The sequence below is a fragment of the Manis pentadactyla genome, chromosome 15, assembly GCF_030020395.1.
Source record: "Manis pentadactyla isolate mManPen7 chromosome 15, mManPen7.hap1, whole genome shotgun sequence".
NCBI classification, from domain to species: Eukaryota; Metazoa; Chordata; class Mammalia; order Pholidota; family Manidae; genus Manis; species Manis pentadactyla.
Genome location: NC_080033.1, coordinates 23,437,711 through 23,452,512, shown reverse-complemented (window position 1 = coordinate 23,452,512; position 14,802 = coordinate 23,437,711). Strand labels below are relative to the sequence as shown.

General features: G+C 40.1%; 1 protein-coding gene across 3 annotated transcripts in view; it reads left to right on the top strand.

The window, feature by feature from the left end:
- Positions 1-14,802, top strand: part of TDRD12 (tudor domain containing 12) — a 79,427-nt gene that overhangs the window by 35,538 nt on the left and 29,087 nt on the right. For 2 of the 3 annotated variants that reach the window (XM_036929848.2, XM_036929847.2), the window contains exons 9-16: positions 5,165-5,262; positions 5,851-5,927; positions 8,506-8,586; positions 9,724-9,784; positions 10,144-10,251; positions 12,282-12,467; positions 13,995-14,151; positions 14,636-14,763. In XM_036929848.2, coding sequence (XP_036785743.2) covers positions 5,165-5,262; positions 5,851-5,927; positions 8,506-8,586; positions 9,724-9,784; positions 10,144-10,251; positions 12,282-12,467; positions 13,995-14,151; positions 14,636-14,763 — 896 coding nt within the window. The remainder of the gene's footprint in view (positions 1-5,164; positions 5,263-5,850; positions 5,928-8,505; positions 8,587-9,723; positions 9,785-10,143; positions 10,252-12,281; positions 12,468-13,994; positions 14,152-14,635; positions 14,764-14,802) is intronic. The other variant, XM_057493000.1, reaches the window with a different exon arrangement.

Below are 14,802 nucleotides of genomic sequence, written 5' to 3'. Positions count from 1 at the left end.
CCAGGGGGTAAGGTTGGGTATTTGTTTTCTGTCAGGGCGGTTAGTCTGTGATCAAACCCTTAGGCTCTGGTTAGTTAAGAAGAACTGAATACTCTGGCTTATTTCATAATGGTTATTTTCCTCCTCTCCCAGCTGGAAGCCCAAAGGGATTTTGACAATTATCCTCACTGACCTGGTAGGTTTCCAGGAGGTAAAATTCACAAAAGTGTGTGTGGTGGTGGAGTGCACTGGAGTTTCTAACCCACATTTCCAGTTGAGCCTCTAACAATTGCCAGTCACAGTTCAGATTTTCCTGCTCTGGTGCTGGGTCCCATGGAGGTTTTGCTCTTTTGTGATTCTCTATATCCGCCTAAGTGTCTCTAATTTTGGGGGAAATGGTTTGCCTCATGATCTCATTCTTCTCTTGGACCTGAGAAGTTTCTGATTTTCAGTTTGATTAGATTTTTTTACTTAATACAATGGCGTGGTGGATTCTAACCTTACATTCTGGGACTGAAATGAAGTTAAACTGAGTTTTAAAATGTTAAGATTGGTAAATATCACAGGATTTATTTATTCTTTAGCATCCCACTTCCCTTTCTTTTTTCTACATATAATGTCCATCTTTATTGAACCTTTAAGTTGTCCCAGATTCTCATTTGGTATGAGGTTGGCTCCAGGGGGTATGTTTGGGTATTTGTTTTCTGTCAGAGCGGTTAGTCTGTGATCAAACCCTTAGGCTCTGGTTAGTTAAGCCTCATACATTCATATCTGTATGAATTGAATCTTTTAAAATTTATAGGGACTTTTATCATGGCCCAGCATATGCTCTCTCTTGGAAAATGTTCTGTGCCTGCTTGAGAAGAATGTGTACTGTTGCTGCTGGACAGTTACATATATGGCAGGTCACACTGGTTGCTACTGTCATTCAAGTCTTCTCTGTCTTTATTTGCTTTTCTTCTGTTCTGTCAGCTATTGAGAGGTGTTGAAATATCCAACTATACAATTGCTTTATTTCTTCTTGCATTGTTGTCAGTTTTTGCTTCATGTATTTTGAAGCTTAGCGGTTTAGGTACATAAAGGTCTAGAATTATTATGTCCCTTTGACGAATTGATCTCTGTATCACTGTTAAATGACCCTCTTTATCTCAGATAATATTCTTTGATCTGAAGTCTACTTTGTCTGATATAAATGTAGCCACCTCATAATTTTTTGATTGATATTAGCATAGTATCTCCTTTTTACCATATGATCTTTTACTTTTAATCTATCTGTCTTTTTATATTTCAAGGGTTGTTCTTATAGGCAGCATGTAGTTGAGTCTTATATTTTTAGTCTAATCAGTCAATCTCTGCTTTTTAATTGGGTTGTTTAAATAATTCATATTTAATGTAATTTATCGATGCTGTTGGGTTTGTACCATCTTACTATTAGTTTTCTATTTCTATGTTCTTTGTTCTTTTCTCCCTATTTTTCTGGCTTTTTTTTTTTGGATTAAGCAACTTTTATGCTTCTATCTTACATCCTGTGTTAGCTTATTAACTATAAATTTTTGTTTCGTACTTTCGTTGCTGCTTTAGGTTTTTTGGTATACATCTTTACTCAACATATTCTGCCTTCAAGTAATACTAGGCCACTTCATGTGTAGTATGAGAATTTTAGAACAGTGGGTTTCCATTTCCTCTCTCCCTGCCTTTGTTTTTTTATTGACATACGTTTTAATTCTACATATGTTATAATTATTCCTGCAGTACATTATCATTTTGATTAAACAGTTCTCTCTTTCCCTCCACCTTTTGAAACAAGAAGTTTATCTCTCCAACATATCCTAAAAGTACAGGGGGGTCCTCAGGAGTCGAAGCTTGTGCTCTACTGCGATATTGCCATCCTTAGGATTTTGCTGCCATCTGCTCCACAGTGATTTATCACTTTGTCTCCTGTCTAGCCAGTTGGAAGGGAGGGAAAGAAAAGGAGGCTTGGCTCATGGTTAGTGGGGGAGGAAGATCTGGGAGATGTCCTTTTGGACTGCGAGATGCCCAGCTAAAAATCAGAGGTTCGATGAACTAGAGTAGGAGTTATATGGTTTAAAAAAACAAAAGATTTTGTGATACATGAACATCTGAAAATTATATGAAATTCAAATTTCAGTGTACACTAATAAAGCCTCACTGAACACAGCCCTGCTGATTTGTCTACACATTGTCTGTGGCTGCTTTCATGCTACAGGCAGAGTTGAGCAGCTGTGACAGAGACCATCTGGCCCACAAAGCCCAAAATACTTCCCATCTGACCATTTATAGAAGTAGTTTGTGGGCCCCTGCTGTAAAGGTTGGACTGTACGGGCGTTAGAACTGAACTGTACCTCTCCAGCACTCCCTCTCCTGGCTGCTGTCTCCTTTCTTATACTCCAGCCACCTCAGCCTTTTTGGACTCCCTTCTCTGTGTCCTTGATTCAGGTGGACTGCGCAGCTCCATCTGGGTCCCCTCTCCCTGTATCCTTGCAGCTTTGTCTAGGCAGTAAGCTGGGTGACATAGGACTCATCCCATTCCCCGCCCTTAGGGACAACTGGCCTGCAATGTCTTATATCCAGTGTCTAAAAAGCATTGTTTCATGTATTTTGTCTGGTTTTCTACTTTGTTTCAGTTTGGAAGGGTAAATTCAGTCCTTGTGACTTCATCTTGGCTGGTAGCAGAACTACCTGTGGTACCAAATCTCTAAAAGTCCCAGTTTTCGTGCTGCATCCTTCCTGCATCCAGCACACATCCTTGCAGATAGGCTTATGACCTGTGTGATTCTGACTTGGCTAGTCAGCGTGAGAAGCAGCAGGCTAGCTCTCTTCTGAAGCTCAAACCCGTCCCCTCCCAGCCTTTGCACTGCCCTTCCTCCCAAGTGCTTCTGCTTACAATGATCACTTGAATTGCTGTTTCCTCTTCAATCTGTTGGGGTTTTTGCTCCAGTTAGCTATCTTTACTTTGGTGGTGTTAAGAACATAATTATTTTTCCCTATCCTTATTTTACTTATTTCTCCAAAAGTTATGGGTGATATGGGTTCAGTACTCACAATTTTCTGAGCTTCACACATTCTGGTATCTGTGATTTCTAAACCACAGTATTGTCCAATCTTCCTACAAGCAGAATGCTTCCTCTTACCATTCCCATTTAAACCCTGGCTTCTCTTCACCACTCTGAGTTACAGCCTGTGTGCTGTGTCCCCTGACATCGTCTCCCTTGGTGTTCTTGTTTGGCTAGAGCACATCCTCAAGTTATTTCTTAAGGAAAGAGTATGTAGGAGGTAAACTTTCTCAGTTTGGATATGCCTGAAATTTTTTCAGTGCACTGCCCTGTTACCTCTTGGTGCGTCGGTGAGGACTGACTTCTGGACTGGAGATGGTTTTCCCAAGTGCGCAGGGTGTTTCACAAGTCTCATGCGCAATTATTGGCAGTTTCTCTCTCTTCTTTTGTGTAATTCCTGTTTGTATATTTTGCCATTTTAAAAAAATGGGTTTTGTTATAAGCTTTGAGGATTATTAAGTATGTTCTGGATCCAAGTCATTTGTCAAATATATGTATCATGAATGAGTTTTCTCCCAGTCTGTGGCTTGTTTTTCATTTCCTTAATGGTATGTTTCTAAGAGCTGAAGTTTTACATTTTGATTAAATACAAGTTGTCAGGGTTTTTAAAAAGACTTTGCTTTCCCTGCATTTTCTGTGTTCAGATTTTACATATAGTTGTATGATCCATTTCAAGTTAATGATGTGAGATAACTGTCAACTGAAATCAACATGGCTATTGTATGAAGAAAGGGAGTTTATTCAGAGTCAGACTGAGGATTGTAAAGCAGGGGGTTAGTCAGAAAGCTCTGAGGGACTGCTCTGGAGCTTTGTGTTTGAAGACAGTGTAGACAGCAGAGGAGGGTGGTGGTGCAGCAAAGAGGTTACATTAATCAATACACCAAGCAGCTGCCAAGGATACCTTTGGTTAGTGTCTTAAAAGTACAGACTCTGCACATTCTGGGACTGTCTGTGTGTGAGAGGAGGCAAGGTTTAGGATTGCTATGCATTCTCCTAAAGATTTCTATAAAGGACGTGAGAACCAGGTTCCTGTTCAGTTTTATCCTCTTTGAATATTCAAGCTGTTTCTCTTCTCAGCCTTGGGTGAGGGGCTGTGACGGCCTGGCTGACACAGGTAAGAGTGACTGTATGGCATCTTCACAGCACAGCAAAGTTGTCCTGGCTGATTTAGGGTCTCTACAGCCAGCACTGTTCACCTTGCCTGTGGGACCACCATGGGAGACAATAAAATTTCATTTTAGTTTCATGTAATAGTCAGTGGTTATTTTTCCCATGTGGGCATCCAGTTGTTCCAGTGTACTTTATTTTGCATTTGTGGTGCTCTATCTCTTAGGTGGATTCCTGGAAGGCTTTTTAGGTTAAAATATGATTTTATTATATATTACAGGTACCTGTCCACAGGTGCTGTATCATCCTGGAGTCCCCCCAGAAATTTAAAAGCCTGTGCCTGTTTGCCCACAGCCTCACAGCAGAGAGTGTTCCAAGCTGTGGATTTTTTTTAGTCTACAAATAGTATCTTAGAATAGTTTCCATTTCTCTTGTTATAAGTGCACCTCTAATTTTTTTTAACAAGTCATGTACGTTTATTGTGATTAAATATGTATTTGGAGTTTTTTCATCATCTCATTTTGTTTTTTCAGGTGATCGTGATTTTTGTTTGCTTTCTTTCCCTGTTCTCTAATCCTCTTGAGCTGATACCTTCCTTTTTTTCCATTTATTCTTCTTACATCATTTTGTTGATAAGTCCACCCAGGCTCATGGGAAAAGAATACTGAGCCCATCTCTCAGTGGGAGAAGCCTCAAAGCCACATTGTAGGAGCATGTGTGTTAGGAGACATGTGTGACCCTCTTTGGAAACTATAGTCTGCCAAGTTGGGAAAATAAATTATCTTTAATTCTGGTAAAGGGATTTTTTTAAAACAGTTTTTTAAATATAATAAGGGTGATTTTTAAATTTAATCCCCTAAGGTTTAATACAAACCCTATTCCACAATAATTTTATGTATTAATGTCTTATGGTAGTACTTTAAAAATTATAATCCTTTTTGTCCTATTTCTATTTATTAATAACACTTTCTAAGATAGCTCTTTTGTCACTATTTATTTTACAGATAAAGCTATAAAATGTGATATGAATTCATTGAGAGCTTCACCTAAAACAAAATCTGAAAAGAAACAACAGTGCATCTCTTTAAAAGATGTAAATAAGGTTGTATTTTTAAATGTTCATTAGATATAAGGTTCATATAATGTTAATTTTAGAATATTCTTTAAAATCTATTAGGAAAGAAAAATATGTTTTGTATTTTTAAAAAAATCCTTGGTTATGATAATTTCATCTATGAAAAAATACGGTTTGCATGTTTTCTGTATTTCAAAAAAACAAGATATAACACCAGCCCTTCTCTTAGCCAGCCCTTGTTCTTGGCCTAGTGGCCTCTCTCCAAAATTGGGTATTTTTCTTATTTTAACAGGAGTGTGAAAATTTGGGATTATGGGATACTCTAATAGTTCAGTTCAATTCTAACCTGTCCCCTAGTCCCTTTGACAAGACAGGTGAAAGTAATTACAGGACCTTTTAAGCACTGGTTATCTGAAATGCCAGCTACCTGCTATTTATAGACATTTCAGTCTAGTGGTTATGCTAATGGTGTAATCACCTTTGCCTTCCTGTATCTATCTTACCTAAAGATTATCTGGGATGGTTTTTGTGGGAATAGCTCCCATGGAATTTTGCTGTCTCAAGAATATATATCTTACTAGCACACATACTCTTTCTGAAAAAATTTTTTTACAGTGTGTTGCCTCTTCAGTGTACTGGCCAGCAGAAAGGGGCATGACCATGTATGCTGAACCAGATATGCCAGCAACAAGGTATGATCGAAAATTCAGTGTGATTGATAACTGACTAGAGACTTAAGTGTGATATTGTCTTACACAGGGTTCTACAAGATTTATGATAGGAAAGTATCCAATTTCAAATAAAAAAAGAGTGTCCCTGGAAAATTTGATTAAAGCTATATTTATTTAAAAGAAGAGTGTTGTGACAACTGGTTAGCAGCACAACTGACAAAAAACTGGTAGTGGCTCAAGTTTCCTTGTTACCTTGTTGGACAAAGTTGTTTCTCTAAGTCAGGTTCAGTGAAGTTGTCTTGAGTTAAAGGATGGGTAGAAATGGGCCAAGTAGCAACACAAGTTGGCAGAAAGCAAAGAGTGGATTGTTGAAGATGAGTGTCAAAGGCTTTGACAGTAACCCTGTTCTCATCAAGATGCATGTCAGTGATATTGATGAAATCACAGAAAGGATGTAATGTTACACCATTTCACATATAGTATAAGATCTTAGAATAGTATGCTTCCATATCTCCCTTCCTGGATTTTGTGCTAATGTTGTAATATATTTTATTTATACATTTTTTATAAAAACTAGAATCTGTTGTCATTAGTATTTAAACAGTTGGTTATCTTTCAGAGAGATTTAAATGAATAATAACAAAAATAGCTTCCATATTTGCATAGTTGCTTACCATCAATTCTCTTCATTTTGTGCGTTCATCCAGATTTCCATCTGCTATCATTTTCCTTCTACCTGAAGGACTTGCTTTACTATTTCTTGTATTGTGAGTCTGATGGTGATGAATTATTTCAGCTTTCCTATGTCTAAAAAATTATTTCAGCTTCACTTTTGAAAAAAGTATTTTTGCTGGGTGTAGAATTCTAGGTTGATAGTTCCTTTTTCCCTGTATTTTAAAGATGTTGCTCCTACTATCTGCTTGCTCACATTGTTCCCAGTGCAAAATATAATGCCATCTTAGTTCCTCTCTTTGCAGCATGTGCTCTCCCCATGCTTTTGAGATTTTTCTCTCAAAAATATGGTTTGAGCAATTTAATTACTATGTGTGTTGATGTAGTTTCTCTCTTGTTTCTTATGCTTGGGGTTCTTTAAGTGACTTCCATTTGCAGATTTCTTTCATTCATCAGATTTGGGGAGTATTCAGCTGTTAACTCTATAAATACTTTTTCTGCACCCATCTCTTCTATCCTTTTGAGACTCTGGTGAGACAATGTCAGACCTTTTGATACTGTCTCAAAGATCTCTGAGGCTCTGCTCATTTTTCCAACCTTTTTATCTTGATATTCTTCAGATTAATAATTCTACTGATTTATCTTTAACTTGACTCTTCTCTCATCTTTGTTCTGCTATTCAACATATCCAGTGAATTTTTTACTTATTGCATTTATTTTTTACTTCTAAAATTTTCTTGCCATATTGGGGTTGGCACCTGTTGATTATCTTTTCCCTTGATAGGTGATCTGATTTTCCTGTTTCTGTTTGTATGTTGAGTAATTTTGGATTGTATTTTGGATACTATAGTGGAGACCCTGTTCTGTTAACATCTTCCGGAGAAGGTTGATTATGTCATTTTCATGGTTTGTTTGTTTTAGCAGGAGATCATCAGCTCTCTTAGGTTCAGACCTCATTCTCTCTCTTGCTTTCTGATGAGTCAACATTAGCTCAGTTTCCAAGTGTTTGATATGGTGCTTTGGGTCTTTGGGTCTGTTCCAAATATGTTCAGCTTGGAGTAAATCTGGGACTTGTGTTGGGCCACAGACAGAAATAGGGGATCCTCCTCTCCTCTCTCTTTTCACAGGTTTCTTTCTCACATTCACTGTCTTCTAGATGTTCCCTCTCTGTTCCTCTGGCAAGATAGGTGGTTCTCTTGTAGAAACTGCCATGCAGTTCTGTGTGATTGGGGCCAATTGTGAAGCAAAGCAGCAATAGAAAGAAAAAAGGGAAAAAGTAGAAATTTTCCCAACACAGTCTTTAGACCACAGGTTCCCAATTTCCTAGATCTTCTAGAGGAAGGGAGAGGTCTTCTCTTGGGGTTTTAGGTGATGGCTCTGCTGTCACATTGCAGCGCGCAGCTCTGTGATAGAAGCTCGCCATGGGCAGGGCCAAGGGAGGAAAAGAGGGAAAAGGGAAATCAGTTGGGATTCCCCATGTTCTCTGACTAAGGCTCCTGGTTCTCTGGCTTGAAATAGAGGATTTGTCTCAAGATCTTTTGATGTTTATATTCACTACACAGTTCTGCGTCTCTGACCACCCTCAGGTCAACACTGAGAGATAAGGGACGGTAAAGCCCAGGAAACTCTCCCTGATCATGGTTGTTTTTTCCTGTTTTGACTTCTCTCCCCTATAGTTTTGTACTTTATCCAGAGTTTCTAGTTGTAATCAAGAGAGGCTGTAGTAGGTTTACTCCCTCTTGACTAGCACCAGAACTGTGAAAATGGTTTTTATGCTTACAGAGCTCATGGCTTTCACAGAAATTTACTTACCTAGATCAACATATTCCTCAGTGGTACTTCCTCCATTTTCTCCCAGAAAATAAAGGTATTTTCAGGATCAGGGTAAATGGGATCAGAAGTTTTAATAAATTTTTTTTATTTCTAGTGCTTTATGTCAGAAGTCAAATGAGAAACTGCTTAGATTGGCTGAGAAGAAAGAATATAATGAGAAGAATGGCTGTGTGAAGTATGGATGCTTTTTTTGGCCTAAATTTTTTATTGAAATAACTATTATGAAATTATAAGCAGGGAGAATTTACTTATGATTTTATTATTAATTTCAGACCTGGATTTCCTGGTCTGAAGTTAATATATATATATATGTGTGTGTGTGTGTCTGTGTGTGTGTGTACATATATATAACTGTAAAGCAGCAACTTCATTTTATACTTGTTTAGTCCATGAAACATTTTCATACCAATTTTTATGATTTCTTATCATACCAGCCTAAAAGCACTCTTACATTCTCAGTAATGTATGGCTTCTCTGAAACCACCAGAGTGACAATGAGTTTCAGACAGTTCAGCAGTGGGTAGGTTATACTGTAGCCACTAATCAGCCTGGGAAGACTGGCCCTGCAGTACCTTCTCCCCTGGCAGGAGCTCCTCCGTGTCCCAGGGCCAGGGGCTTTGAAGGCTGCCAGAGAGCCCATGGGTCTAGGAGGGCTGGTAATGTGTATGAGTTGACACCCTCCTTCCAGAGCATCCCTGCATCCTGACACCTAAAAGTTGTGGTGTTACAAGTGGTTATTTTCCTTGGAACAAAAGATACTGGATTATCCATGTAGCTCATTTCTTCCTTTGATTACATGAAATTATAACTTGATAAATTAACCCTGAGATATTCTGTTGCCTTTTATTTTGGTAATTAGAAGGTTGTATCTTCTCTCTTGTTTGGCTAAATTCCGTTTACTTTGAACCCACTGATTAAACTATATCAGTTCTTCTGTCAGTCCACTGTGGGTCCAGGGAACCTGGAAGTGGTTTAGAATTAAACAGCAAAGGATTCAGGCAGTGGGTTTCTTAAGAACCTGAGATGACCTGCTGATAATGCAGTATTTCTCCTGGTTCAGAACCAGTGGTCCTGGGATTGGCAGGGCTGTGGCCACAGCCTGGGGCCCAGGGCCTGGGGGGCAAGCGTGGGACTGGCATGACCACCATGGCTCTCATCCTGCAAGGCACAACAGAACAAGCAGTCATCACATAGCTATACCTTGAAGTATGCAGCTCATTGACCTCTTTTAAGGAAGAATTAAAATAATAGCTCAGTTGAAGAAATATAAACCTCTTTTTTTCTTCAAATTGTCCTTTTAACTCTTTTACAGATTGTTGCAGTTTTTAAATCCTGATCCCTTGAAAGCTGATGGAATCTCTGACCTGGAACAGGTATTCTACAACCCTTAGAAAAAGTAAAAAAGAAAAAAGAAAGAATACTGTTTACTCATTAAACCCCTTTTTCCCCCTCCTAGATATGAGAGTAGAAGAGAAACCCCTTAGAGGGGGGACTCTACCTGAAGACACCCTTTTAGAAATTATCTAGTGAATTATTGTATGTTTTAGAGAAATTGTTCTTTTTTTATTTGGGTAATAGATGCTCTTCCTTTCATTTTGGCAGTGTTGGTGATTTTTGGTAAGCATACATACCTAGTTCTTAGTTTGAAATCAGACGTTTGTATTGTCTTCATTTCCATGAAGCTCTTGGCCTTCGGTGCTGACAGCGCAGTCTAACGCTCATGTTCCCTCAGTTGCAGAAGTTGAAGCTGGGCTCACCGCAGCCCTCCGTGATGCTCCGGAATAAGATTGAGCCTTGCCGATCCATTGATGTATCCCCGCTTTCGGCAGACCTGAAAAAGGTGAACGTGTTTCTCAAACCGAAGTCACAAAGGAATACTGACCTATTCTAATGCAGAAGGGTTAATAAACAGTTCTGAGGTTGCATTTGTATGATTTGTTTGCTTTAGGCCTAGGTTAACTTCTTATGAGTGAATAATTCTTTTGTGGAAAAACCATTGTTTATCTCTTAATGCTTTTCTGAAATAAGTTTTCAAATGTCTCTCTGGAAAGGGGCTTAGAAGGAGCAACAAGTTGCCAGGGCAATTAATACTAGACTTCTTAGCATTCTTTTCATAATTGCTTTATAGACCTATGGTTTCATTTAGTAGATTGATCATACATGTTCACCTATTTCCTTCTTGATAAAAAAAAAAGATAAATCACAAGCATGAATAGAATGAGAGCAAAGTCTTTAGTGGACAAGAGATTTCCACAGGCTTCTAGAAGGAGAATGGGCAACAGAGTATGACAGACATCACAGAGGGAGGCATAAAGTGGGAGGGGATTGAGCTTCCTTACTGTTTCTGGAACAGTCACAGCCTGTTCTTCAGGAAGGAGACCGGCTGGCTCTTTTTGGAGAAACAGAATGGCTCTAGAGAAATAACCTTTAGATGCTTCTGCTTGGAATTCTCCCAGTAAAAATGCCTGCTCGCTGTCCTGTCGTCCTCAGCGATGTGGCATGTACGTGGTGATGAGTGTTGCCCCGCCCACAGGTGTTCTGGTCAGCTTAACTGTTTGTCCTCCTCCGTGTGGACACGGAATCCTTAGATATTTGAAGAAAGCCCTCACCAGAAAAAGACCAAGACAAACTGTGAAGGAAATAAACAATGTCAATTTCAGAGGAAAATGTTACAAAATAAGTACCCTAGGAGATAAGAGAAGATATTGCATGTGTTTAACAGGAAGCTGTAAACAGGAACAGAGAATTTTTAAAAGGTTCCTGGAAATGGAAAATACTATAGAAATGAAAACCAGATGGTAGGTTTGAAAGATAAAATGGAAGCTAACTATAGAAAAGTAGAACAAAAGATGAGATGGAAATTGCAGGGGTAGGGGGAATTTGAGGGTCTTTGAGGTCCAGTCTCTGAAATCGAATTTGAAGGAGGAAGGCAGAAAATTGTGAAAAGAGCAGCAAGTGAAGGATTTCTGGACCTACCAGGTGTGGTTCTCCACTATAGGAGTGTCCCCCCACAGGCCCAGCACGACAGAGCAGCAGGAAATTAGTGGACATGCTGTGAAGCATCAGAATGGGGGATTCAGAGATCCTGAAGCTTCCAGAGAGGAGAATGGCCCACACATAGGGTCAGGAGTCAGAATGGCCTCAGACCTGCAATAACACTAGGGGGGCACTGACTCCACAACTCTGACGTAGCCATTTCCTGCTGAGAGGTCCACAGTTAGCTCTCAGTGAAGCATGAGAGAGAACAGGACGTTTTCAGACATGCCAAATCTCAAACAAGTGGACTTCCTCTGCCCCTTGCCAAGAGACCACTGAAATATGCTCTCCACCAGAACAAGAAAGTAAGCCAGGAAAGCAGACAACACCAGTTGCAGATAAAAGGGCGATGGTGTGGGAAGGCCCCGGGTGACTGCTGCTGGCTTGTGCAGGGAGTACCCAGGGCCTGGGACGAGGACGTCGGAAGAGAATGGCGCCGGTGACCCTAGCCTTGGAGGGTAGTAGCAGTGTGGCTGGAGGGCTGTATCCTGTTGGCACACTTTGTGAAAAGTAAGCAAATAAAGGCATGTTTTCACAAAGCTTTACGAGTGAAGCTGATTTACTGGAAAATTATTAGAAGAACCCACTTTCTTGTTCTGCTGAGCTCTCTGCCAGTAGACTGCTTATTTGATCCTTTTCGTTTGGAGCCCAGAAAAGCAGGAGTCTTACAGCAGGAGTTTGGTGCTCAGCAGAGATGCAGGAGGCCTTACAAGTGAGGTCTTAGGAAATACCAGGCTGAGCAGTAGAAAGTGGTGGCTGGGGTACAGTGAGGGGGAAGTTGGAGGCTTTGTTTTCTGTGCTTTATTGTGCATTTTGGCTGTTGATGTTTTGTAGGCTCTTCTAAGAAGTAAGTTTCCAGGACCTAGCCACACTGAATCTTACTCTTGGCCTCCAATAGCTCGTGGGTGTGATGTGGTAGTTATTTCTCATTGTGGGAAAGACCCTTTCCTGTACCTTCCACCAGTGCTCACCATTTTGCAAACAGGGGGCTGCTACAAGTCATTACCAAGTAGAAATGGAGTAAGTACCAACAAAATGGATTAAATATTTAATTTTCACATACTTTTTACCTTTGGTGAAATTTAGGTTCCATTATTCATTTGGTTTCCGCGCTGGCAGGGCAGAAACTGTCCTTCGTCTTATCACAGTCCTGGATCCTCTAACACTGATTTTCATCTTGAGCCCCCAGGTGTGGGCTGTCAGCTGAGTCTAGAGAGTCCTGGATGTTCAGAATGAATATATAGATTATGTATATATTCATCGAATTGTCATGGTAACCCTATGAGATGGTCGTGAAAGTTACTGGTATAAATTCTTAATAGCTACGTGAGATTAGAAGTGGGATTAGAATTTAGATTTTCTGTTATCCTGTCCCATATTCTTCACATTATTTCACAGTACCCCACACAATTTATAATCCCACTTAATTTTTTCCATGCTTAAGAATGTGAAGAGAGCTGAGAAGGGTGATGGAAAGGAGAGAATCGGTGCTAGGATCAGCTGATGGTGGAGTAGCGAACTCTGCTCTGCGGGGTGTTTGCTGTTGGGTGAGCTGATGTATGGAAACTTCTATCTCAGATCCTGTCACAAAGGATATGCCACAGACTGTTCCATCACTCATTAGAAAGTGAAAAACAGTAAGAAAAGACATGTAGAGTTGCATTTAGAAAAGGTACTCATTTATTTTTGTAATTACACCATGTAATTTAATAATTTTCCTTTGGGGATCTGTACTGGCAAGGTCATGTATTGATTTGATAAGATTAAGGGTCTACATCCATATCCCTCAGTTAGTTGGCAGCTGACCCCTTGGTGAGGTGTAACTTGTGTTGAGCTAGAATCCTGCCTGAGCCAGAAAGGGACGTCCAGGTCTTGCCTCCTGTACCCCCTCTGCTCTCTCCATGTCTCCACGATCTGCCTGCTTTTAGGTCTAGATCTGCATGTGGGAGAGAGGAGACTCATTTGGTCTTCAGTCAGTGGAGGGCATGTGTCCAGGGAGGTGTCTGGCAGTCAGTGCCCCTTCAGGAGGCATCCTGGACACTGCAGGGCAGGTTCAGGTGGTGCTCTTGGAAACTTACAGCCTAAGGAAGAGATGTTAACCTTTTTTAAGGCCCCTTCCAGGAGGCAGTTAGTTCATACTTGTCCTTAGGAGCAGGAGCTCTGGGGTCAGACTGCCTGGGTTCAAATCCTGTTGCCACTGTGGATTAGCTGTGCAGCCTTGGGCAATGACTTCACCTCTCTGTGCCTTAGACTCCTCATCTATGAAATGAGGTAACAGTAGGTCCTACCTGTTTTAAAGAAAGCTTTAAAGACTAAGTGAATTAATACTGGTGATGGGCTCAGTGTAAGCCCTAGGAAAATCTGGGTCAATGTGTGTCAATCCATTTTAATGAAATTATATGTTAATTTTTCTGACTTACGTGATGATGACAGCAAAAGCTTACATAGAGCTTGCTCTGTCCCAGGGAATGTTCTGCATGCTCTACATATACTATTTTCATTTCCAAACTTCTATCCAAAATTATCTGAATCTGTTTGTCTTTGCAGCCTCTGGCAGTCATCGTGTGCCCTGGGTGGAAAAAGGCCCAGTTTATCTTTGAATTATTGGGAGACTATACCATGCCCTCCAGGTCTCTTCATCCTGTGTTATTAACAATTGGTCTCCACAAAGATGAAGCCAAAAATGTGAAGCTCCCAAAGGGGTGTAAGCATCCTTTCTGAGTTGTTTGATTTTCCCTACAGACCACAGTGGAGCCTGCCCGGCCAGGCTTGCAAACTGCAGATGACATGAGGCTTGTGTGATGATAGAGCCCATGGCCACTAGTCCAGACTCATTCTTCAATTTCAGATGGATATAGACGAGGAGACATCTGTTTCACTGAGAAAAACCACATGATTCATCCATCAACTACTTATCGGACACATCCTTTTGTTAACTGTTGACTAAAGCCCTCCTGTCCTTTCAGAAGTGCAAAGCCTAGTGAGAGCTCACCTATTTATAATCAGTTAAATGACAGGAGTTAACCTGGGCAGCCAGGCCTCTCTGCCTCATCCACCTCAGTGAGACAAGCAGTGTTTTATTTCATTAGAAGGCATTTCTAGAAAGTGTGTGGAATCTTAGCAAAGGAAATGTTAGAAAAACCTATGGAAAATCTAAAATTTTCATTGTTTTTTCTTTTAAAATATAGGTGACATAATTGTTACAACACCAGATAGCCTCCTGAGACTTCTCAAATATCAAAGTTTATTATTTCTTAGACTCTGTCACCTAATTTTGGATGAAGTGGAAGTATTATTCTTTGAAGCTAATGAACAAGTAAGTGTATCCAGTTAGATGTCATTACTACTCAGAAAT